General features: G+C 38.4%; 1 protein-coding gene across 4 annotated transcripts in view; it reads right to left on the minus strand.

Annotated features, from left to right (window-relative positions):
• DRM3 (S-adenosyl-L-methionine-dependent methyltransferases superfamily protein) overlaps nt 1-27,508 on the minus strand; it is a 58,289-nt gene that overhangs the window by 6,139 nt on the left and 24,642 nt on the right. For all 4 annotated transcript variants that reach the window (XM_089153433.1, XM_089153430.1, XM_089153431.1 and 1 more), the window contains exons 6-8: nt 26,294-26,364; nt 19,211-19,313; nt 18,275-18,354 (exon numbers count right to left, since the gene is read on the minus strand). In XM_089153433.1, coding sequence (XP_089009559.1) covers nt 18,275-18,354; nt 19,211-19,313; nt 26,294-26,364 — 254 coding nt within the window. The remainder of the gene's footprint in view (nt 1-18,274; nt 18,355-19,210; nt 19,314-26,293; nt 26,365-27,508) is intronic.

Consider the following 27,508-nt stretch of genomic DNA (forward strand, 5'->3'; position numbering starts at 1 on the left):
GGTTCAAGCTGCCATTTGGAATAAAAAAGCTAGTTTTAAGACATGGCAAAGAACTAAGGATGTTGAGGATCTTCAAAGGTATAGGTTGGATAGAAATGAAGCTAAGAAAATTGCGGGAAAAGCAAGGGAAAGGAAGTATGAAGAGTTATACAATAAGTTGGGCACAAAAGAAGGGGAAAAATCTATTTATAAGATAGCTAAGATGAGGGATAGGAAGAGTAGAGATCTTGACCATGTTAGATGTATTAAAAATGGAGATGGTAAAGTTTTAGTTTGTGAAGGAGGATATTAAGAAAAGATGGGAAACCTATTTCTCTAGTTTACTAAATGAGCATTCTTCAAGCACTTATGTTTCGGACGATTACACTTTTCACCAAGGCACCAATGTCCGAACTTATATACGTAGAATTTCGATGTCCGAAGTAAAAGAAGCTTTAAGGAGGATGAAACTCGGCAAGACACAAGGTCCTGATAAAATCCCAATTGAAGTATGGAAGAGCTTAGGAACCCATGGACTAGTTTGGTTGACTAAATTGTTTAATAAGATTATGAGCACAGGGAAAATGCCAGATGATTGGAGGAGAAGTGTTGTGGTTCCAATTTACAAAAATAAAGGAGATATTCAAAGTTGTAATAACTATAGGGGCATTAAATTGATGAGCCATACGATGAAATTATGGGAGAGAATAATTGAAACCCGTTTGAGACACTTAACTACAGTTATGAAGAACCAATTTGGGTTTATGCCAGGAAGATCTACAACGGAGGCTATTTACTTAATTAGGAGACTTATGGAAAGGTATAGAGAATGTAGGAAAGATCTTCATATGGTATTTATTGACCTAGAAAAAGCTTATGATAGAGTCCCCAGAGCGTTAATTTGGCAAGTACTAGAGAAAAGAAGTGTTGCAAGTAAACATATAGATATAGTTAAGGATATGTATGATAGTTCGATGACTAGTGTTAGAACAGTGGGGGGACAAAGTAATGAATTCCCGATAACAGTTGGGCTACATCAAGGGTCAACTTTAAGCCCATATCTATTTGCACTGGTAATGGATGAATTAACCAAAGACATTCAAGATGAGGTCCCCTGGTGTATGCTTTTTGCGGATGATATTGTGTTGATTGATGAGACCTAAGTGGGGATTAATATCAAATTAGAATCATGGAGAGTAGCTTTGGAATCAAAAGGCTTTAAACTTAGTAGATCGAAGACATAATATTTAGTTTGTAACTTTAGTCACGATCGGGCAGATGATGAGGTGGTGATACTTGACGATAAATAGATTCCTCAGAGTGATTGTTTTAGGTACCTAGGTTCAATCATAAGTAAAAGAGGTGATTTAGAAGATGAGGTTTCCCAAAGAATTAAAATAGGGTGGATGAAGTGGAGAGGTGCGTCCGGGGTCTTATGTGATCGGCGTATTCCATTAAAGCTTAAAGGAAAATTTTATAGGACCGTTGTTCGACCAGCTATGATGTATGGTGTGGAGAGTTGGACTGTTAAAATGAATCATATAGATAAACTCAGTGTAGCAGAAATGAGGATGCTAAGATGGATGAATGGCAAAACTAGGATGGATAAGATAAGAAACGATCATATTAGAGTTGGTCTGGGAGTTGCTCCCATAAGTGATAAGCTTAGAGAAAGTCGTTTGAGGTGGCACAACCATGTTCAACGGAGACCTATAAATGCTCCTGTACGGAGAAGTGATATAATCCATATTGAAGGAACTAGAAGAGCTAGGGGTAGACCTAAGATAACCTTAGGAGAAGTGGTGAGAAAGGATATGTATAGCTTAGGCCTTGTATCTAGCATGGCCTCGAACTGAACTGATTGGAGGGCAAGAATCCATGTAGCCGACCACATTTAATTGGGACAAGGCTTATTGTTGTTGGTCTGCGATTGGTGATTTCAGAAGAGAACTTGATATTTTGAATCTGATTTCCTAGGGTGTGTTTATGGAATATCCCCAATCCTTGTTTCTTGGGGTAAAAGGAGATATTTTATCCGTCTTTGGGTAAATTGCGATTGAGATCTGTTATTTTCTGTGTTTCTTGAATAACTCTATTTGGATACGGGAGAAACCTCATCTAGTAAGGGTGATAATAAAAATATCATGATTGAAATTATTTCTTCATCTTCCCATCGATTGTGATGTAAGCAAGAATCCTCCCCTTGGCCGAAACCCTAAAATGGGCCCTAAGGCCCAACCAAAGTGGTGCACCTAGTGGGCTGGCCGAAACCCCCGAGGAGGCAATATGGTCATTTTCCCACTTATTAACTATTTTTATTCAAGAATTTTTGTTTTATTTTTGGGAGTCCCAATTTGATTCTATTTCCTTGGTTGAGTTAGTTGAGTAAGTCCTAGTTAGAGTTGGAATGCCATTAGGATTCTATTTTAAATTAAGATTTCTTATGGATAATTAGGTATTTTTATGCAAGTTAGTTCTTTTGTTCGTGGTAGTTCTTTTATTCGTGGCTGATATTTAATTGGTTGCAAGGGGGATCCTAGACTATAAAGGATTCCCTGTTTGAGTCAACTTTATTTCCTAGTTAGAGTCTAAGTCTTTCCCTCCAATTGTAAGGCTATATATAGTCCACTCATCTCATTGTGAAGGCACATTGAATTGAATACAAATCTAATTTGAGGAAATTGAGTTGTGGTCTTCTTGAGAGGGCTACGGCATGTCTTAAGAGCATCTTGTTCAAAGTTCCAGCAAGTTCTTCCCATCTCCAGCATCAGTTCAACAAACCAGCAGTACCTAATATAAAGTACAGCAGTTCAGCTCCCTTCCCCCTCCTCCTCTCTAACTTGCAGCCCTCCCCCACCCCTCCCATTTCTTGCACAACCTCCCCATTGCCTTCCAAACCCTGCGGCAGCCCGCCTTCCCACCACTTCTATCATCCCTAGACCCTTCCCCCACCTCTGTGGCAAAGACAGCATCCCCCACCCTCCGTTACCTTGTGGCACCCGCCTTCCCCTCCTTTATCCCATTCGGTCCTCTTTTTCCCCTTCCTACTTCTTGCAGCAGATCTGAAAACCAGAGAAAGAAAGAAAAAAGAAGAAAAGAGAGAAGAAAGAAAAGGAGGAGGAAAGGAGAAAAAAGAAAAAAAAAGAAAGATCAAAAGAGTGCCCAAGAATTTCCCAAGATCCCTACAAACCTATCCATCCCTTCTTTCATCATCCCTAAATCATCCCATAGGGATTTGTTAAAACCCTAGCTATCTCAAATGCAGCCCATACCAAATTTGCCCATCTCTAACTACCTCAAACCTTACCCATATAGACCCTAATTCACCTGATTCCTTTTCCTATCAACCTTAGGTAATCCCGTACCTCTCAACAAAACCTTAATCCTATCCCACATTTATCTGTTAACCAAATTCTACAGCCCATTAAATTTTTCAATCCCAATATTTATCCAAAATTCTCCTAGATTTGATAATTACTTATTGGTTCACAAGTGGAAAAGATTCTGAGCTAACCCTAATTCTAGGAAAAAAATCACGAAACCCTAATCGTAGTTACATCAGATTGAATGAAAAGAAATTAGAGGGATGTATCAAATCCTATCATGCCCCATTTACTAGGGCCAACAGGGGTCCATGACACCTAAATCCTATTAGGTGACATGGCAGTTAATTCTTTTCTTCATGAATAGCATAGCTCGAAACATGATATGACAACACAAATGTCAATTTATCAAGAAAGGGAAAATATAGAAAACAGATCATCTGATGGCAACTACATAGTCTAATTATGTTTACCAATAAGCACAATCATCCGTTATCCAAATCTACATTAGCTACTGAATTGAACATTTATTAAATGAAGTATTATTGTATAATTCATATGCATCAAAATACACATAATCTTGCACGTGACTCGTGATAGTAAAAAATACAATACAGTTATACATTACATGAATTGAGTTATAATACTCACAAATATACCGATTTGTTCTTGTTTTTTAAACTGGATGCCTTCCTTTACAAAAATTACTGTTTTACCCTATATCACCGAACGTGCCAAATCTTAATCTGTTTATAATAAGACAAGTACAACTCATAGTATAAGGCCAATCTATAAGGTATAAAACAAAATTGACTTTTGACCGGCCAGATTCCATACATATGGTAACTTCATCGGCTGATTTGACCATTTTCTGGTCGGTTTGGGGTTTCTCACAAACATATGAAATATAGATTTTTGAGTCCTCTTTCCAACACATCTTTAATCATCCGATTCTGACGCGTAATGAAGAAGTTATGGTCAATTTAGTATCAATTTGTCAAAAAAGACACAACGATAATTTGGTTACGGATTTCAATCCTGCATACTGGTCAAGCTAATGAAGAACTAAAACCCTAATTTTCAGCAATCTAAATTTAGAAAAATATACCTGTTGGGTGCCTATTTCGGTATGAACAAGTCCCCAAGATTGCCAGTATAGGGAATGATTCCACACTTTCATACTCTCACCTCTCTCTGGTTTTCTGTAATTCTCATCCTTCTCTTTCTCTCTGCCCTCTCACCCACAACTTCTTCTCTCTCCCCTTTTCCCACGCAGAGCCCCCCTCCCACTCCTTAATTCTCTCTTATTCTATCTCTCTTTATCTTATAAATTATTTTTTTCTCCAACTTCTCCTAGGGTGACACCTACATCCTTTGGTGTTAGTGTGTCACCTTCTCCTCATGCTGCTTCAATTCTTCCTCTTTTCTTTATATTACTTTTTCAACTCTTCCTATGGTGACACCTACATTCTTGGGTGTCACTTTCTCCTCTCTCTTTTCTTCCTTAAGACACCTCAATTCTTCTTTTTCTCAATACCACCTCACCTCTCTAGATGGAGAGGAGTGAGGTGGTCTCTCCACCTTTTCTTTCTTTTTTTTAGTTTAGCTAAGTAGCAGCATTCTCTCTTGCCAAATTTCCTTATTATTTACGATATTGATTACTTATATACATGACACATATATATAATATTATTTATATAATAGGGTTTTTAATTAGGGTAATGGGCCTTAGTTAGGGGATTGTGGCGCCACCTATGGTGTTCAACTCTTAGTAACTTTGGGTGCAGAAAATTATGTTGGTCATTTCTCTGTCTTCGGTACAGTCTAATTTTGCCATATGAGAGGCCAATGGACAAAAATGCATTCCAACCCAGATATGGATTAGGAGTCTTGTCACTAACTATTTTAATAATCTAGGGTGTTGGGGGCAACCAAGACAGTATTGAAATAATAACTAATGGCATCACATTCACCCCTCCTTAAAATAGATTTCTTCCTTAAAATTTGCGTACCTGATTAAACAAGAAGTTGGGGATATCAGGTTCTCATGTCGGATACAAGCTCCCATTAAGCTTCATGACATGATTGATTGCTCCACAACACCTTCACCGGTGGTACCATCTTTTTTCTTAATTTCTTACATGATCGTTGCAAAATCTGGATCCGCTTCTCTTTCAACTTCAATGGTTCACATTGTAGCACATGAGTGGGGTTTGCTACATACTTCTTCAACACCAATATATGGAACACATCATGTATGTTGGACAGATCAAGAGGGGTCTAGCAAGTCCACGGGTCACTTAAAGTTTGAAGGTCGTGATCCAAGATTTACTTCCCGATTTTGGAAGAGTTTGAAGAAATCATTGAGCACTTAACTAAACTTCAGCATTGGATTCCATCCACATACTAAAAGCCAATCTGAAAGGACAATTCAAATATTGAAGAACATGCTTAGAGCTTGTGTTATTGACTTTTAAGGAATGCTAGGATAACCACTTTTATTTGGTAGAGTTTGCCTATAACAACAGCTACCAATCTACTATGGAATAGCATCCTATAAAGCATTCTATGGGAGGAAGTGCAGATCTTCGATACGTTGGAGTGATGTTGGCGAGAAGCAAGTGTTGGGGCCATACCTTGTACACTAGACCTATAAGAAAATATAATCAATTCAAAAGAAAATGAAAGCTACTCGGAGTAGACATAAAAGTTATGCATATGTTAGAAGGAAGCCCTTGGAATTTGAAGTGGGCGAAACAAAGTTCTTTTGAAAGTGGCACAGATAAAAGGTGTGGTGAGGTTCATCAAAAGGGGAAAACTAAGCCCTAGGTATGTAGGACCATTTGAGATTCTAGAACGAATTGGAGTAGTGGCGCATAGACTTGCTTTACGTCCAAATCTATCCAGTATGACATGTTCTATGCATCGATGTTGAAGAAGTATGTAGCATCCCCCACTCATGTGCTACAATATGAACTATTGAAGTTGAAAGAAGACCTCTTGTATGAAGAGAAGTCGATCTACATTTTGCAAAGATCAGAGTAGTGTTTTCAAAGCGTCCGCCTACGCGACAAGGCGGTTTTTCAACCGCCTTGTTTTGAACTACTTAATTGACGTGTTGGTTTTTTGCATGAACACTACCACTTTGTCGCCTTGTGCACCTTATTGCCACCTAAATGCTAAAACAACCGTTTTTTTGACCTTTTGTACATAATATTTTTTTCTGAATTTTTTTTTAGTCAAAATTTATTCTACAAAGCTGTATATAAATTTAATAGCTTAGTCATTTCGGAATTGAAGGCCCAAATTGCAAAGGGCCCATCAACAATAGAATGTGAAGCATGAGCCATCCTCAACATCGAGAATCAATGAATCATTAAATGGACAATGACTTGGAAATCGGAATAATGAGATTTATTGATTTATTATGTTGGCCCTGTTAGTACATAGTCATTGTTATGATGCTTGACGAGATGAACTTATGTTTGTGTTCTTTATTTGGCTAATTTTTCGTAATTATGATTCTTGAATGCTTTCTTTTTTGGATGAATGTGACTATTGAATGTTTGTTTACCTTATTATAGAAAGTAGTTGTATTGAAATTTTTTGACCCAACCGCTTTGGTCTCCTTGTTGCCGCCTAGGCGCCGCTTTGTTGCCTAATCGCTTAGGTGGAGCCCCAATCGCTTTGGTCACTTTGCTGCCTTGACAACTTTGGATCAGAGAAGAAATTAAAGAACAAGGCGGTACCACTGTGAAGGTGTTGTGGAGCAATTAGTCAAGTCAACAAGCTTAATAGGAGTTTGAATCCAACATGAGAACCCAATATCCCCAACTTCTTGTTTGATCAGTTAAGTAAATTTTGAGGACGATATTTATTTAAGGAAGGGTGGATGTGAGCGATAACTCTATGAAATAGAGTTAAGATTTATAACTTTTAACTGAGAGGCTTGATTGAATTTGCTGTTTAGAGTACATGGGTGTTTTATTAGCCACATGTTGCATTTTGTTTAGTCATTTTGCACATGCTATTTCCTTCTTTTGTTTGCTCTACGTGTACGACGCCCCTTGGGGTTGGCGCTGCTCACACGGGCGTTTCTCGTCCTTCAATGGATGCCGGGCTACTGTGGCTAATTCTTGTATACTGTGGTTTCGCCCTGTCTCGGGGGGTTCTCCTGGCCCCCTTGTTGAGACTTTGGGGGGGGGGCGGGGCGGGGGTCGCCGGGGAGGCTCGGGGGGGGGCGCTCGGGGCTCGGTTGTTTTTGGGGGCGGCTCTGTGGGTTGGCCTGTTTCGTTTCTCTCTTCTTTTTGTCTCTGTCCTTCTTGTTTTGCTTTGTTCGGGCTCTCGTGTTGGGTGTGTGTCCTCCTGTTTGTTGTTTTCGTGCTGTTTGTCCTTTTGTTTGTCGCGTTGCTTTTCGTCTTGTGTCTTTCTGTGGTTGTTTCTTTTGGTTTGGTCTGGTGTTTGGTTGGGGTTCTCTCTTTTGGTTGTTTTGTGGTTGGGTGGTCCCTCCTCCTTCCTTGTTGTTGGGTTTCTTCTTTTCTTCTTCTGGTTTGTGTTGTTTGGTGCTGCTTGTGTTTGGTCCTGCCTTCTTCCGTTCTTGTTTTCTTGGGGTTGGTTTGTTTGTTTTGTGTTTTTGGGGGGCTTGTTCCCCCTGTCCTCTTGTTTCTTCCTGCTCCTTTGTTCTGTTTCCCCGGTTTGTTGCATACCTCCCTTGTTTTTCTTTTCTTTCTTCTTGGTTGGTTTTCTCCGGGATCGTTTGTCTTCTTTTTCTTGTTCGTCGTCTTGCGTTATCTGGTCAAGCTAGCATCCCTAGTTATTATTTTAATACTGTGTTGGTTGCCCCCAATACCCTAGATTATTAAAATAGTTAGTGATGCTTGGACCCCTAATCCATAACCGGTTTGAAACGGATTAATGTCCATCGGCCTCTCATTCGCAAAATTAGACTGAACCTAAGACGGAGAAATGACTAGCATAATTTTCAGCATCTCGAGGTGCTAAGAGTTGAACCTTGAAGTAGACCCCAAGATGGGCCCACAATCACCTAACTAAGGCCTATTACTGTGATTAAAACCTTATTATATAAATATTATTTTATATATGTCGTGTATACATATAATCACTATCTTAAACAATAAGGAAACTTGGCAAGAGAGAATGGTGTCATTTGGCTAAACTAACTTTAAAAAAACAAAAAAAAAAAAAAAAAAAGAAAAGAGAAGAAGAAGAAGAAGAAGAAGAAGAAGAAGAAGAAGAAGGAGAAGGAGAAAAGGTGGAGAGACCACCTCACTCCTCTCCACGTAGAGAGGTGAGGTGGAGTATTGAGAAAACAAAGAGAAAAAGAAGAAAACAAAGAGAAAAAGAAGAATTGATGCGTCTTAAGAATAGAGAGAGGAGAAAGTGACACCCAAGAACGTATGTGTCACCACAGCAGAGACTTGAAAAAGTAATATAAAGAGAGAAGAGGAAGAACTGAAGTGACATGAGGAGAAGAAGAGAGAGGAGAAGGTGACACACTGAAAGATGTAGGTGTCACCTTAGGAGAAGTTGGAAAAAAATATATATAAATTAAAGAGAGATAGAACAAGAGAGAATTCAGGAGTTAGGAGGAAAGAGGGGAAAAGAGAGAGAGAGGTAAAGAGAAAATTTGAGAGAGAGAAGAAATCGTGGATGAGAGAAGAGAGAAGAGAGAGAGAGAGAGAGAAAGAGGAGAGAAGGATAAGAATTTCAGAAAATCAGAGAGATGGAGTAAGAGATAGGTGAGTACAATGGGAGTACGGATGTGTGGAATCATTCCTTGTACTGGGAATCTTGGGGACTTATTCATACTGAAACAAACACCCAACAGGTATATTTTTCTAAATTTAGATAGCTGAAATTCTGGTTTTTAGTTCCCCATCAGCTTGACCAGTATGCTGGATTGAAAATCCCTAATCCTTAACAGGGTTATCATTCCGGTTCGATTGTTCTATCTTTTTTCACAGATTGATCCTTGTATACTAAATTGACCGTAACTTCTTCGTTATACGTTGGAATCGAACGATTAAAGATGCGTTGGAAACAGAACTAGAAAATCTATATTTCATATGTTTCTGAGAAACCCAAAAACTGACCAGAAAATGATCAAAACGGCTGATGAAGTTACTGTATGTATGGAATCCAGCCAGTCAAAAGTCGGTTTTGTTTTGTTTTGTATTGTATAGATTGACATTATTTTGAGTTGTACGTGTCTAATTATAAATAGATTAAAGTTTGGCATGTTTGGTGATATAGGGTAAAACGATAATTTTGTAAAGGCAGCCATCCAGTTTAAAAGACAGGAACAAACCGGTATATTTATGAGTATTATAACTCAATTCTTGTTACTTACGGTTGTATTGCGTTTTGACTATCATGAGTTACTTGCAACATTATGAGTATTTGATGCATATGAATTATACAGCAATACTTGATTCAATATTTGTTGGATTTTGTATCAGATTACTTTATGCATGACTAATTCATGTACATGCAAGTGTTTTAAGATTTGGATATGACTAAGTAGTCCAATGGATTTCTTTGTTTATGCATTTAGCAATACTCTTGCATTTTAAATTATCAAATGTAAGTTTAATAAATGCAAGATTAAATGGAATAAAAGACATCGTGCTGACAAGCACTGCCTATATAAATCCTGGTACCTTAAGTACCCAGATGGTTAGGCATTGTGGCCAAAGTTAAAAGTAGAAAGATTGGGTCTAAAACAATGATAGTAGACTATGAGGTGTACATAGCCTTGTGCCCAAAGAATGAAACACTTCGGTAGTGTAGCCACTTCAGTGGTGTAGAGCAAGGCCATTTCGGTGATATAGAGAGATGTACATCCTCCTTGGATTTGCTTAGGCTTATGACTATAAATAAATGAGAAAGAGAAAACAGAATATTTGAAAGAATTTAAATATTTTAATTTTAGAAATGCTCTCCAAAACATATATTTTGAGACTGGATTTTTTTTCATCATAACACATGCACTAATATCCATTTGAAAAGTGTCTAAATGTTTTATTTCAGAAAAATATGCATGTTATATTTTTGTATGTAGCATGATTGTTTTATAATATTCATTGGGCTAATGTAGCTCATACCCCATTACTATGTGCAGAGAGACAATCAAAGACAAGGGTAAAGGCATAATGATCCAAGAGCAGGATTGAGAGCCTGGGTCTCTTTTTGGTTATGCTAGTTATTTCAGTTTGTAATGGACAATTATAGTTAAATAGTTTAAGGGTTTGTATAAGACAGTAAATGTTCAGTTCAGTAGCTAATGTGGATTTGGATAACAAATGACTGTACTTATCGGTAAACATAATTAGAGTATGTAGTTCCCATTAGATGATCTGTTTTCTATATTTTCCTCCCTCGATAAATTGACATTTCTGCAGTTATATCATGTTTCAAGCTACTCTATTCATGAAGGAAAGGATGAAAAGAATGAAGTGCCATGTCGCCTTATAAAACCCTCTGAGAGCTGAATTTGTCTTTCCCTCAAATCAGTAAATAAAGCAGTAATTACCTAGATTCACAAATGAAGAACATTAACATAGCAGAGAATTGGCTGTCATTCCATTAACATCATTAAGACATTCATACAAGGATTGATACAACCCAGATTCTCTTCATCTGATAACCAGTTCTTGGAATAATAACATAAACGAAACTAAACTGCAAACAATCTCCACACAAGACCATTCCCTCACCTGAGAGGCTCTCTCTTCCCGCAAGCTCAGCTTGCTGTTCCCTATCTTTTCTCCCCCTCCTCAATGTCTCTTTCACTCCTGATATATTCCCCCCCTCCAGCCTGCGTAACAAACTCTAACAAACTCTTACTCTCTTACCCAATGTCATTTTGCCACCTAGACTGACAATTCTGTCCCTCTGTTCATAACAGAATGGTGGTGGCTGTCCACTAAGGGATTGCCACTTGTCCTCTCCCTACACCAGCTGCTGGTGTTGCTATCTGCTCCCCTGTATCAGCTGCTGCTACTGCTGTTTTCCCCTGCTTATTTCTATGTTTGTACACCTGAGTAATAAGGGGCGTATCATCGCCCAATAGGGTTTCGGCGTCATGGGCCCCACCTGGCCTAGTAAATGGGGTCATGACAGGAGTCTATCAAAGTTGAGTTATAGGTTTCAGTAGACCTGATTATCTTATGGCATAGGAATTAAGAATATATTAAAAAAGAAAGGGACTGCACTGAACTGAAATTAATCAATTTGATTCGAGGTTGACAGAACTAAAGTGAACTAGACTGAACTGAACTATATAGAAATGGATAAAGGATACTTGAGATAGATTTGAATAGATGTAGAAAATTGTGAAGATTGGAATCTTTGAGTGTTAAATTGAAGTATATTGATGATTTTGAAGAATTGAGGTTTAGGCATCAATAAATCTCAGTTTGGTGACTAGGAAATGGCAATCAGGAAAAGGTTGAGAGCTTTCTCTGAACTAGAAACTAAAAGCTCAACATCAACAAAAGGCCTTATACTACATAAAAATGCATCACAGATCCAGCAATTTCTGGAAGCATTGGACAACTTAGCCAACACAATGCAAATGCAAGTGGAGCAAGTGGAACGGGTACTTCAAGAAGCCCAAGCTGGAGCAAATACAGGTAAAAGGAGTACTGAGAAAAATGAAGATAATGATGATATGCAAGTCCTTGAGAATTTTAAGAAATTCTATGGAAAGGAATTCAAGGGGAATGGTGTAGATTAGACAATGAGTATTGGATGGATTTGAAATATGGAGAAGGCGTTTGAGGTCATAAAGTGCACAGATTCCTATAAAGTGATGTGCACTGTGAATGCTCACAGAGGAAGTAGATAAGTGGTGGCAAATGACAAAATCTATATTAGAGGTTGCAAAGAAACAAATTACCAGAGAGGTGTTCAAGGAAGAATTCAACAAGAAGTATTTCCCTTTATGTGTGAAGAGACAAAAGATTTATGAGTTCATTAATCTTAAGCAAGTGTTTGTGGAGGAGTACGGAATTTTTTTTTGAAAATCATTCAAAATATGCTCCACATAGGGTGAGCACAGAGGAAATGAAGGTAATTTAAGCAAGGACTGAATAGTGACATTCAGAAGTCGATTGGTGTGCTTCAATTGAGGACTTACATTGAGGTGGTGCATCGCTCACAAATCTTTGAGGGAAGAACTTAGAAAATATTGAAGAAAAAAGGTGGAATTTGCTAACCTTTTATGGCTGGTGGTTTCAAGGAAATTTTTGGGAGAGGTCAAGGAAAGAAGTTTTAAGGAAGGCAATGACAACAAAAAAGAAAGAGCTGCCCGAAGTGTGCAAGGAGGCACTGGAAATTATGTCTCTTGGGTACCTTCACATGTTACAAATGTGGAAAAGAAGGTCATATCTCGAGAGATTGCCCCACCTGGCTTGTAAATGAGGCCATGACAAGAGTTGGTATTAGAGAAGAAATTAAGGAACACAACGGTAAGTAAAGAGGTCCAGCAAGTCAAGGGGTCACTCAAAGTCTATAGGTCGCAAAATTATCTATTATTTTTGCAAAGGGAAATGTCATATAAAGAGGGATTGTCTAAGGCGTAAGGAGGATAAGAAAAAGAAGGACAAGGAGAATGAAGAATCATCTACTTCCTGTCATCATTTTGGTTGTCTAGGACATGTTCAACAGTTTGTTGGAAACTTCATGGGAAGCCCCAACATTGCTAATGCAACCATCACTTTTGAACCAACCTCTACAACGACTAAAATTCAACTTGAGGGAAAGACTATAAAGATGACCAAGGAAGACTATATTTGTTTTACTCAGTTCCAGGCCACTCAACAACAATCCACCACTGCCACCCTTGTTCAGACAGGTAATTTTACTGCATGCCTTTTGACCACATCTCACCCTTCAATTATTGACTCAAGTGCTTCTGATCATATTGACCGGGCCACATGTATCATCCTCTTTGGTTACACTTGATGATGATTCCTTATACCAATGTTAAAGGAATGGGTACTGTTCGACTCACAACATCCATAACACTACCTTCAGTTCTTTACCTAATTTGCCTTTCAATCTATTATCTGTTTGTAAATTTACTTCCACTAATAACTGTTCCGTGACATTCTTTCATGGCTTTTTTTTTTTTTTTTTTATTTCAAGATCTTAGGATGAAGAAGACACTTCGAGGACTTATGTTAAGGGGGCTGTATTCGTCCGAGGAGACATCCTCTACTACTTGTTCCAGTATCTCCATCCCCCATTAAATACACTGCCGGTTGGGGAATCCCTCTTTGGAAAACTTAAAATTATTGATAAATGTTTTCATTCCCTTTCCAGCTTATGAGTCTAGTTAGTTTGGAAACCTTCATCCTGTTACCCCCTTGTACAAATAAAAGATCAGACCAACCTCTCTCCTTGATTCGTTTTGATGTGTGGGGTCCATGTCTTGTTACTTCTATTTTAGGTAATCGATAGTTTGCTACATTTGTGGATGACTTTTCAAGAGTTACTTGGCTCTATTTGATGAAGAATTGTGTACAACTATTTGACATACTTTTTGTTATTGAAATTCATACACAATTTGGTGTTTCTATTCACGCTTTTCATAATGATAATGCTAAGGAATATTTATCTGACCTTTTTGTAAATTTATGGCTTCTAATGGAAATTTTCATCAATCTTCTTCCTTTGACACTCCTCAACAAAATGGGGTGGTAAAAAGAAAAAAATATACACTTATTTGGAGGTCACTTGTTATCTCATTATTTGAAATGAAGGTTCCCAAATCTTTTCGGGCTAATGCTGTTTTGACTGCCTGCTATCTTATTAACAAGATGCCCTCTTTTGTGTTAGAAGGAGGCATTCCTTGTGTTCTAGCATTTCCTTCATCCCCCTTATTTGCTTTGCCTCCCTATGTATTTGGAAGAGTTCGTTTCATTTGTGATCATTGTTCTGGAAAATCCAAACTTAATCCTCATGCTTTTAAGTGTTTGCTTATTGTGTACTCTCAAACTCAAAAGGGGTAGTGTTGTTATTATTAACTTATGAAAAGACTTTGTTACTGCAAGTTTATCATTTTTTGAGTCCACTCCTTTTTTCTATTGAATCTGTTAGCATAATTGACCTCAATGATGATCTCTCTATCTCTATTGTTTGAAGTGTTTCTCGTAGGGAATAGTTCGTTCATCTCCACTACCGCTGACCATCACCAAAGTGTATGTGCGGCATTTGAGACCACCTGCTCCTGCTCTACACCTACGGTCTCTACCTCTTTGTCAACTTCGCCTGCTGATTCTGAGGTCATCCCCACCACATCTGATCTTGATATTTCCATCTCCCTTCGAGACGATACTCGTTGTGTTCAATATCCCATCCTAATTTTATTTCTTATTCTACTTTATCCTCTGGTTTTTCTATTGTTGTATCTATAATTGAGACTTATCCTTATCCTAATAATGTTCTTAAAGCCTTGACTTATCCTGGGTGGGCTAGTGTAAAGATGAATTACAGGCCCTAGAAGACTACTAGACTTGGGATCTTATACCCTTATCCTTAGGGAAAACTACTATTGGTTTTCCGCAGATTTTCACTATGAAAGTTAATCCTAATGGTTCTTTAGCTCACCTGAAAGCGCATCTCATGGCAAAGGGATATGCTCAAGTTTATGGAGTAGATTATTTAAATACTTCTTCTCTAGTTTCCAAGCTAACATCTATTTGTATTTCAATCTCTCTGGCAACTACCTGCCAGTGGTCCTTGTTTTAGTTGGATGTGAAGAATGCCTTCCTTCATGAGGATATATATGAGGAGCGTGGATGGAGCAACCACTTGGGTTTATTGCTCAAGGGGAAAAAGGTATGATCTATTACGTTCGCAAATCATTATATGGTCTAAAACAATCACCTCAAGCATCATTTAGATGATTCACTTCCATTGTGTTAGAGGTTGGGATGACATGGTGTGAGAGTGATCACTTTGTATTTTTCAGACATTCTAACATACGCAAAATCATTCTTGTGGTCTATGTTGACAACATTGTCATTACAGAGGATGATGCTTTAGGAATTGACAAGTTTGAAGACCTATGTACAAGAGAAATTTTAGACCAAAGACCTAGGCAAACAAAAATACTTTGAGGAGTTGAAGTCGCCCAATTGACAATGGACATCTTTTTGTCTTAATGGAAATACGCAATTGATTTAATCTCTGAAACAAGAATGTTGGAATCAAAGCCTATAAACTCCCATGGAAACCAACTAAAAGTTGATGCCAAAAGATGGAACCATCCTTGACATACAGAGAAGTATAGAAGACTTGTAGGGAAGCTGAATTATTTGACTATGACTTGACATTGCTTTTCCCATCAGTGTTGTGAGTCAGATCTTATCTGTGTCACGGTCATCTCAATAGGATGCGGGGTTATTCAATTTCTGAGATATCTTAAGAAACCACAAAGACGTGGACTTCTTTACACTAATCATGGCCATATGAATGTTGAAGATTCCCCGATGCTGATTGGGCTGGATGACCTATTAATTGAAGATCAACCACAAACTACTGCATATTTGTTGGAGGAAACCTCGTGTTTTGGAAGACCAAGAAACAAACTGAAGTAGCAAGATCAAGTGTAGAGTCCGAGTATTGTGTTGTGGTGCATGTCATGTACAAGATGGTATAGAACTATAGAATATAGATAAAACAATTACTCCATGAACTAGGGTTTGTTGCTGACTTACCAATGAAGTCATTGTATGATAATCAAACCACTGTTCATATAACATCTAACATCTGGCTGAGTGAACCTCATTCGTTCTGTGCTCCAGTCCACCTATCTCTACTGGTGCGGTATATTCTCCTTCCCCAAAGCCACCATCCATGCAATGGAATCCTTATTCTGTGCCTTCCTTTGGAAAGGGCAGGAAGTCTCTAGATTCATTCGTCCTGTTAGTTGGGCTTCCATCTGTCGCCCTACCTCTAAAGGGGGCCTGGGCATCCGTTGGATTTCTGATGTAAATTTGGCTTGTCTCTTCAAACTTATTTGGAAAATTGCCTCAAAGCATGATTCTATTTGGGTTAGGTGGGTCTATTCTTACCTTCTTCGGTCGGATTCCTTCTGGATTGTTCCTTTGCCCTCAAATCCTTCTTGGGTTTGGAGGAAAATTCTTCTCCTCCGCCCCCGAGCTATCTCTGCCATCTCTATCTCCATCTCTAATGGATCTTCCACTTCCTTTTGGCTTGACTCGTGGCATTTGATGGGCATTCTCTACAATCACTTTGGTCCCCGCACCGTCTATGACTCCCGCATCCCCAAATCCATCCCTTTGTCGGCTTTCATCTCTAATGGTTCATGGATTCCCTCCCCCCTTCCCTTGCTCACACAGGTTTGGAGTTCCCTTCCCCCTCTCTCCAACTCCCCCCATGACCTCACCATTTGGCTTCCGTCCCCCACCAAATCCTTCTCCACCTCTTCGGCTTGGAACCTCCTTCGGCCCCATAACCCCAAACCTCCCTGGCCCCCCTTGGTTTGGTTCAAAGGGCTTCATCCCCCGCCACTCTCTTTACCCTTTGGAGAGCCCTCAACCTTGCTCTTCCCACCCAAGCATTCCTCTCTGACCGCCACATCCCTGTTAACCCAAACTGCATCCTCTGCTGGTCCGCTGTGGAAAACCTTGAGCACCTCTTCTTTTGCTGCCCTTTCTCCAGATCTATCTGGGGAAAAGCCCTTTCCTTCATATGGTCCCATTCGAGACATTCCTTCGGATTTGGTCCAGATTGGTCTTGGATTTTGAGAAAATTTTCAGGCTCCTCCATTTGCGATCGGATTGGTAAGCTAGTGTTTTGTGCCCTATTCCACCACCTTTGGTGGGAACGCAATCTCCGGAGATGGACCTCCAAATCTCGCTTGTTTGACCAGATTTGGAATGCCATCTATTTTGATGTTTCTTCTAGATTGGTAGCTATTCCCCACCCCCGGTTGATGATACCCCAAGGAACAGGCTAATTGTTGTCTCCTGGGGTCTAAGTTCTTCCCTCCGGTCTTCTTCTTAAAGACCTTGTTTTCCTTTTTGCTTTAATATAATTATTTATTCATCAAAAAAAAAAAAAAAAAAAATCTAATCCAGTCTTCCATGAATGTACCCATTACATTGAGGTCGATTGCCACTTTGTTTGTAAAAAGTTACAACAAGGCACAATATCCCCCAGCCACATACATACTGGGGAGCAGCTTGTAGATCTGTTCAACAAAGCTTTAGGGAGTGCAAGGGTTGACTATATTTGTAACAAGTTGCACATGAGTAATATATATGCTCCAGCTTGAGGGGGAGTGTTAGAAAGGCCAATAATGGAAAGAAACAGAACCAGCGAGGATGGAAGAGGGGCTGCTCTTAGGAGTTTATTTCCTATTAAACTTGGGAGTTCTGCTCCTATTAGGCTTCCAGATTCTTTACCTGTAATCAGTCTATAGGCTGAAGTTTAGCTCATGATTCTCTCTGAGCCTCCACACCAAGTCTGTGCATTCTCTTCTTCTCTCCCTCTTTTCTCTTCATATTACTTCTCTAAATTACATCAGCCATGGTTTAGAACACTAATAAATTGATTAAGTAGTTTCAGTCTAGCATCATTTGACCTTCTGCTAAAAATATTTCTGTAAAAATGGGTTGTCATGAGCTCTCTATTTCCCATTAAAAGTTTTGCTAGCAAGCGAAGGGGCATTATCTGAAGTAGAATTATGTATGGCCAGAGACAGTTCTGTTTGTCAAGAATATCAAGTTAAAATGCACACTATACTATTATGTTATAAGAAATATGCATGCCATGCAACGTAGAGACAGACTTCTCCAATTCCAATTAAAGAGTGTCTCCTAAGTCTATCAAGCCTGAAGTGCTAATGAATAAAATAAATTATAACTAAATTTTCTTTGTTAAGTTACACACTGAATAATTCGAGACGGACTAGAGACCTTGTCATTTTCAACAGAGGTGCTACCAAGTTGATCAGCAAATATAGAGTCAGCAAGCTCACCAACGGGAACTTCAGAACCTGAAAATAGTGAAGGATTTAGAAACCAAAGGCAATGAGAAAAGCAAATATTGAGATGCATCTAATCTAAACCCCTCCCCCCATTCCCCTTAAAAAGCACATTCCTAGCATATGGTGCCATTTTAAATTTAATGTTTTCACCAAAACTCACTGGGTACGAAGGATGGGAGGAAAGGTATACCACATCCATTCCAATCATGTTACAGAAATTGTTTGCCTGTCACAGAGTGAACCCTCCATCCTCCACCCCAACCCACCTCCCCGACCCCCACACTGAAAAGAAAATAAAAATAGTAAAAGAGAAGACACTACAAACTCAATGGTGTCAACAGTTCAAGCATAGCAAAGAACTCTAGATTATAATACAGAAACAAATGCATCACCAAAGTGTTATGATGCTGCAGGGTGCCAAGCTTGAGAACATGCCTTTTGCTTCAACTTTTAATGATCATAAAGCTTTACTGCCACATGCTGGAAAACATAATTATATGAACTCTTTTGAGTATAGCATACCACTCCTTCACACCCCCCCCCCCACCATGTTTTCTCGAGTAAATTCCTCATAAATATTGGCTCTCAAATTGCTTTATCATTCTCAAACTACACAAGTGATTGATCATAGATTCCTTGTTTAGTGCCAAAACCAGAAGTCTTGGACAAATACAATTCAACTCCTTCCAACTACTCGGAATGAGTTAAAAGTGTATTTGCGGATAAAATATTAATTGGTTTAACTGGAGATTCCTTTTACTAAACATTGAAAACCCAAGCTACCAACTTCAAAGCATGAAAGGAAACAAAGCTAAGATAAAAGCAGCAAAGTCTGAAACCAGAAGACCAAGTTGATGACACTCACCAAACCTCTCTATAGCTGAAGAAATTTCATGCTCAGAGAAACCCATCTCAAGCAAACGAAGTGTCTTATCCATAGTCCCAAACAAAGCTTCTGTACTACTTTCCTGGCAATTTGGACAATAAATTAGTAGCAGGAACATGTTCACTTACATTTTTAAATAATTGATACTCCCTTGGACCAGCACAAACCTCTTGGAGCCCAAAAGGGTGAAGCAAGAATTCTATTCTTCGATTAGTTCAGCAAAAACCCATTTAAGAGTTCCCAGATGGAGATCAATCAGGTCCAAATTGGATTTTGGGTTCAGTAGGTTATTTAGGGATCTATTTTCTGATGTGAAGTTATCTTGATCTTTATTATTGTCACAGCATTTTCTCCTCTTTTATGTTAACATCATAGTATCACCAGCCAGTGACCTCAGATTACTGGATGCTACAAAGTGATTACCTTCCAGATTTAGAAAGGAACACTTCAAACCTTTAAAATCACGGTCATTGATCTTAGGTGATAGTATTACTGGCGATTGTCTCTTCTAGGGGATAACTTACACCAATAACCAATATGGATATAGAGATCAGAGTTCTGCATACAGCAAAGACATTCATGGCACCTTCCAATCCACGTAAACAAGTTAATGCAACCTGCTGCCAACCAGCCTAAAGACATATTTTATGACACTTTGCTTTTAACAGCAAACAGGAGTAGCACTCTAGTGCTTCAATGGTTGTACTTATGTAAGGCTAGGTCAATGAAGTCCTAGTCTAAAGTAGGATCACAAGTTCCATTAACAGTAGGCTTAATGTAAGGTCAGCAACAGATGACCAAAGAAACCACCAAAAAGGTAGAACAGCAGCACGTATTGGATAAACCACAATAGTGAAATAGCATTAACTTTCAACCAGAACTTGAATGGGCATGAAATTAAGTAGAACACCATCACCTTTGCATAGGTGATTAATCCTTCAAAAGATGGTAGTAGTCCATTGGACAAATTGAGAAATATCAAATAAGAGTAGAGTACTGAAATTAGTAACTGATTAAAATCCAGAAAACAAACCAATAAACGGGATTCAAATATTGGTTGTAGGTCGGCGCTGGAACGAAGGTCAACACTTCAAAGAGTCAAGAGGATTTGATGACCAGATGGGGAGATGATACCATATGTCTGGAATTAAAAACTAAGACAGGTTTGTAAATAGACTTGAAGTAGATCCTGCAGTTAGTTGAGGCTGATCTTAAGCTTGATGGCGGATTATACCATCAAAACTCTACTTGATTCTGATGGCTAGAATAGTAATAGGGGAGATGGAATTGCAATTGAGGAAATAGACGTGGTGCTGCATCAGTGAAGATGCAACAGGGCGTGCTGATGATAATGCTTCACCTCTGACAACAGCAGGTGATATCCAGATATAGTAGGTGTTGAACAGCTCTACAGAAACAAAGTTGCAGTTGAAACAAACAGAAAAAATGAAGGCAAAGAACAGCCTCACAAGGTCCGCAGACTTATTTGGCAAAAGCATAGCTATCTCTTTGTTTTTGCTTAAATTGTGCCTACTACGTTTTGGCCTCTCCTTTATTTATAAGTCAAGGATGAGAGAAAATTGCTCTGAGAAAAGTTGATTTCATTTGTCGCATCAATAGGACATTTATAGGTTAACAAGCATGAGCTATAACCAACTCTGAGAAGAAAGAGAAGTACAAAACTGAATAGGAAAACATAACTAAAGACTTAAAAAAAAGACTTAAAGTGGAACTCCTAATCCAAGCAGGACTACCCTCGAACTTACACTAGCACCAATCCGAGGAAATATCTCCACTCTCACAACAATTTCCCTCAAGTTGGGGCATAGATATCACACATGCCCAACTTGGTCAAAATAGGATGAAAAATCCGCCTAGGTAAGCCTTTGGTAAAGACATCTGCTACTGGATCTTCATACTTCACAAATTGAATATAATTGAATGCCGCTTTCCAACTTCTTTTTTTTATAAAATGCCTATCAATCTCCACGTGCTATGTGCTACAATTTGTATTGGATTATGGGCATTGCTTATGGCATTCGTTGTCACAATAGAGCATCATGGGAGGAGACGTTGGCACACCTAGATCTTCAAGTAGACCACATAAATATAACTCACAAACCCCTAGAGCCATAGCTCAAAATTTTGCATCAGCACTGATCTTGCAACAACATTTTACTTCTTGCTTCACCAAGTAACCAGATTCACACCAACGCCAGTACAATACCTTGAGGTGGACTTCCGATCATGTGAACCTCCCAGACTGCATTAACATAGGCTTCAACTCGAAGATGATCATGTGGGGATAGGAGAGCACCTCTGCTAGGAGTAGATTTCAGATAATGATGAATTTGGAAGATGACAAACATATTACTACAATGAGGATTATGCATGAATTGACTCACAATACTAAAAACAGCAACAATGTCAGGTTATTATGAGAAAGGTTAGCTTTCCCACTAATCGAGTAATTGCTGATAACAACCTATATCTATGGCTTCTCCTTCTTTGTCCTTGAGTCAGGTAGTTACTTCAAGAAGAGTAAAGTTGGGTGACAACTTAGTAGGCTTATTTTTAATAACAAATCTAGGACACTTTCTTTGGGATACAAATATGCCTTTAGATGAATGAGCAACTTCAATCCCTAGAAAGTACCTTAATTTTTCTAAATCTTTTATTTCAAACTCATGACTCAAGATTTTTATTTTATTTTATTTTTTATTTTAGTATTTCTCCACCAAAATTACCTATCATAACTATATCATCAACATAGGCAAATAGGATGGTAACTTGAGGACCTATTTGAAGAGGGTGTCATCAACATTACTCTCCCAAGGAGTCTGCTTTAACCTATATAGTGCACACCAGAGTTTCTAGACTTTTCCTTAGGTTTTGTCGTTAGAGAAACCAAGAACTCCTCATGTAAGAAGGCATTCTTCACATCTAATTGCTTAAGTCACGTCCCAAGTTAACAACACATGCAAGTATACATTGGTTGTATTTAGTTTTGCAACAAGTGTAAATGTCTCCTAATATTCAATCCCAAAGGTCTGAGTGAATCCTTAAGTAACCAAATCTGGCTTTATACTGATCAACAAATCCATCACTATTCTGCTTTACAACAAACACCCGCTTGCAACCAACAGGTCTCTTGCCCAGAGGAAGAACCACAAGTTCCTAAGTCCTATTTTTGTCCAGCGCTGTCATTTATTTCAATATTGTTGCCTTCCACTTAGGATCTGCATAAGCCTCCTGCTACTTCTGTGGGATAGGTATAGAAGAAAGGGAAGACACAAAACTACGATAGGAAGGCAAAAGAGAATTAAGAGAGACAACAAGGAATATTAGGTAAATGCATTTGCTAACGGCCTTTCTTAAGGCTATGTGTTGTTCAAGAGAAGAATTCTAAATGCATTTGCTAACGGCCTTCCTTAAGGCTATGTGTTGTTCAAGAGAAGAATTCTTAATGGGTGGTGAAGCCGGTGGAGATCTAAGCTTTTGGTTTTGGAGGATTTTTGTAATGGTAAGGGTGCTTTGGTCATAAGACTTCAAAATACTATTACCAGGAGTTTGTTGTTCATGTGTCTACAAGGTACCTTTATTAGGCGTCTGTGGCTCCTCATATGCCTGTTTTTTCTGGGGGCGACAGCTATTTAAGTTGTTGTTTCATCATCTCATCATCGATTATTGGAAAAACATTCAAGTTGGTCAATGCATCTTCATTAGAAATATTCTACCCCTAAAAACTTGTTGAGGTATAGTAGGAACAGGCTTCATGAAAGACAACATCCATGGAAACAAAGTATTTATGGGATGGAGGACGGCAGTGGTGGTAGCCCTTCTAGGAAGGAGAATAGCCCACAAAAATACATCTGATGCTCCATGGATCAAGCTTGCTAGGACAGTGATGATCTAGGACATAAAAGACATAACTGAATACTCTTGGATGTACTAAAAAGGGGTTCTTTCCAAGAAGTACACCTCTAGGTATTATAAATCAAGAATGCAAAAATGCTTATGGTTGATTAGATAGTTGACAATAAGAACATCACTCCAATTAGGACGGGACATTTTGTGTAAACATTAAAGCATAAGCAACATCTAACAAGTGTCAATTTTCTTTCCGCCACGCCATTGTGGGGACATTTGGTGTAAACATTAAAGCATGAACAACATCTTACAAGTGTCAGTTTTCTTTCCGCCATGCCACTTTGGGATAAGGTATCAACACAACTGGTCTAATGGAGAATACCATGATCTGCTAAGTATGCCTAAAATGTATGCTCCATATATTCTCTTAAATTGTCAATGCAAAGAGCTTTGATCTTGTTGTTGAACTGAATTCGTATCTTGTGGAATACTTGGAAGCATTGGAACATGCCAATCTTATGTTGCATTAGATATACCCAAGTAACAGAGTTTAACAATCAATGAAGGTCACAAATCACCAATGTCCAAAATATAATTACAATGAGTAGGGCCCCATATATCAAAATGAAGTAGATCTACGAAACGATCACTTCTTTTTATCAAATGGGGAATGAGTAGAGTATGCTTGCTTAACATAAATACATGCTTCATAAAAAAATTCATCTTTATTAGAATGCTTAACTAAATTTGGAAGAAGGGAAAATAGGGTTTTTATTGGAGGATGATCAAGTCTCTAATGGAGGAGGTAAACATATAAGGAGAATGAGTGGATCCGTGGTATTAGTGAAGAAGTTGCAACAGTAGGAGGAGCCATACTAATGAGCAGATAGAGACCATTTTGCACCTTATCATGCCCAATCGTCCTCTCTGTCACTAGATCCTATAAAATAAAATGAGTAGGGGAAAAAGTAACTTCGCAGTTTAATCCTTAACAAAGCTACTAAGGAATAAGAGATTAGTAGGAAATGAGGGAACATGCAAGATAGGAGAAAGGGTTAAGGTGGAAGAGCAATGAACAATTCCTCTCCTAGTAATAGAGGGGGATCCATTTGCCACACGGACTATGTCTTTTCCTGATAAAGGGGTGTATTGATGGAGTTGAGTTAAAAAACCAATCATGTGATATGTAGCCCCATAGTTGATTAATCCAAGAGGTAGATACCGTAGAAGCACAAAAGGGTAGTTCAAAACTACCTGAGTGGGCTTGATGATTACTAGAAGTAGTAGACGCAATTGTAGATGTGGTAGTGGGGGCAGCCTGTAGTAACAGATGGAGAGCTTGCAGTTCCTTATTAGAGAGATTCGAGAGCGTTCAGTAAAAGGTATGGAGTCAGCATTAGTTTTGTTGGCATGAGTCTTTCCTAATTTTTCAGTGACCAACCCTTCTTTTTGCTTCAAAGTCTACGGGCTTTCTGTGTAGTTTGTAACATTTTTCTTTTAAATGCCATGGTTTACCACAATGCTCACATTTGATAAATTCCTCTGGTGCCTCTGTATTATTTCCGCTTTGAGTCTGATGAGTTGACCTATCAGGTGCAGACTGCAGAGGAAGAGTGTATTGCAGCATGACAACAATCTTTGGTGTGAACAAAAGCTTATGATTCCTCTAAGGTAGGAAAGGGATCTTGACTGAGAATCTGAAGTTGAACAGGATCATGCTTAACATTAAGTAAATCATATAGTTGGGCCTCATCAAGGTGCTTGCGATAGGCTGCAGCATTAACATTATTTGGCTAGAATATGTTGAGATGGTCAATCTTCTGGCATAGTGCACTAAGGGTGTTGTAATACTGAGAGGGTGTCATTTCCTTATATTCAGTCTCATGAACTTGTTTACAGAGTTCATCGACTTGGGCTTTATTTCTCAGTTTACCATAAGACTTTTGAGCAGCAGTCCAAATACTAGCAACAGTTTCTAATAGAAAAGTTTGGTGTGAATCTGCTTCAATAGATCTCATTAAGAATACTATCACCAGAGAATCATATGCAAGCCCTCGATCCTGTGTTGATCTAAGGTTTTCTGGATTTGTAGTAGTTCCTATAATGTCCTAGAAGTACCTGGCTACTGATAAGAATGGCTCCAGATCTGATCCTTTTCTACTGATACTGTTTGGTTCCATGAGTCCGGAGATTTCAAATCTATGAGTCATAATTCATTAAATTAATTGTTTGGTTAACCTAAATTTGTGGAAATTTCATTATGAAAAATTGTTTGGTCGACGTGATTTTTGTGAATGTGCAAATGTTTACTGCTTTTATAGTAGGGGTGAAATCTCTGAATTTCACCTCATACCCATAAATCTATAGATTCATGTTTTTAGTGTAAAAAGATGAATCTCTAGATTTCATGAATCCATGGATTTTCACAACCAAACGGGTATAAATCTCGCATTCATGAATCCAGAGATTTCATGATTTGAAATCTCTGGATTCATGTAACCAAACATCTACGGTTTTAAGTGGAGAACCAAGGGGCCGGTAACAGTCTTATTAGAATTTTCAGTTGCAGTAGATATAGGTTCTGTAGTTGTAGTTGATTCTGATGTAGTCATCTTCTTCATAATTTTACGGTTTCAAACCTAGGAGTGAGTGTATGGGTAACTAGGGCAGAATTACAACCCATTTGGTGTAAGCAATGTGTGCGAGAAAAGGAGAAAACTACAACCTACAACCTTATAAATCTGAAATGTTCTAACTTAAGTTCAGAATACAGCCCTAAAAGCAAATTGCTCATAGAAAAGAAAAATTCAGTCAGAAATTCCTAAAAGAGATTGTAAAAGCAGGTAAAACACTCCCATGGTACAGCAGAAAAAGAAACCCAAATCTGCCCTAGTCTAGGTCTCCAAAAGATTCGGGTATGGGGAGAACAGGTTCAGGGCTGAACTATTTATATCCTTTATAGAACATGGAAGAAGAAAAAAAGAACGAAGCAATAATGATCCATCAATTCCCTTTTGGTTATTCCCCAAAAGTCAGGTAATACAAGGTCTGCGGCTAGGGTTCTATCTCAAAAAATGTAACTTACTTGGAATCTGATGCATGTCAACTTTCAATAGATCAGTCATTTCCAAGGGCCTGTGTCAGGCGCTAGAGCCATTCTTAGAATATGAATGAATTGGATAAGTAGATTACCTTTCGAGAGCTCTCAGCGATTTGAGCGGCAACAATGAAGTCCACTAATTCATTAATAGCAGCACTTTCACCTTAAATGTAAACAAAATATGAATAAGTTGAACAAGTGAAATTACCACGTAACAAAGGAACAACAAAACAAGAATGACAAGATCCACAAACCCAGAAAGATAGGCATAGCATCAAAAGGGAAAACAAAACTGGCTTAATATATCATAGAATGTTAGGACATACACCACCGTCTATATTTATATTCACCACTGTCTATATTTATATTAGAATTAGTTCTCTCACAATAGGGGGAGTGACCCTGTCAATATGTCATGACATGATTATGTTTCTTTTCATTCTTCTCTTTTTATAGTTTGGAACTAGAATGCAACCATCAGATTACCACTAGCAGTACAACTACAGTTAAAAGATATTATAGATAAGAGTTTTTTTACACGCACCCCCTCAACAAACATGCTAAACACGATGCACCACCTCCGAAAATCATTCCTTACATTTACATCCTCCAAAACTCATTCCGCTAAAGTTTTCGTTAAAGTTCATTGTCAAATGACCTTTATATTGTTACTATTTACGGGTATAATTACATGCACCTCCTCAAAAAACATTTTAAACATGAGGCACCTCCTCAGAGATTCAAATCTTACATTTAGGTCCTTCAAAATTCACGCCTAAAGTTTCAGTATCACTGGAATAACCTCTATAGCCTTTAATGTAGTATCAAGTGAGGGCCAGAAATCCAAGATCTTTAGCTGAATAGCAGTAAGAATACTTAGGGTGTCAAGAGGTTTGGCTAGAACTAATTCACGTTTTTGTTTAGGGTAAAAAAAGTGTTCTAAATCAGGTCTGATCTCCTAGGTTAAGTCCTCTATTTCTGAGAATTTATAACAAACCGAATGCTGGACTGATTCCCTGTGTTTTGTGTTGAACTCCAGCAATAGCAGGGACTCCTAGTTCTAGCAGCGACACCTTTATTAGTTTAGGGTTGTTTTACTTATTTTATTCTTGTAACTCTGCCGTCATTAAGTCAGGAGCAGAAAGGACATTACTCTTGTTTTTTATTTTATACAACAAGGCGTGTGATTAAAAGGATGATCATCTAAACACATGCTCCCCTCTTGGCTTACAATATGACCTTCTTCTCCTACTTTTTCTCTGTTTTTCTCTTGTTCTCTCTGTCCTTTAGCTGGATACAGGATCTTG

This window comes from Hakea prostrata, chromosome 4 (assembly GCF_041222555.1).
Source record: "Hakea prostrata isolate BN-2017 chromosome 4, UWA_Hpros_2, whole genome shotgun sequence".
In the NCBI taxonomy this organism is placed as follows: domain Eukaryota; kingdom Viridiplantae; phylum Streptophyta; class Magnoliopsida; order Proteales; family Proteaceae; genus Hakea; species Hakea prostrata.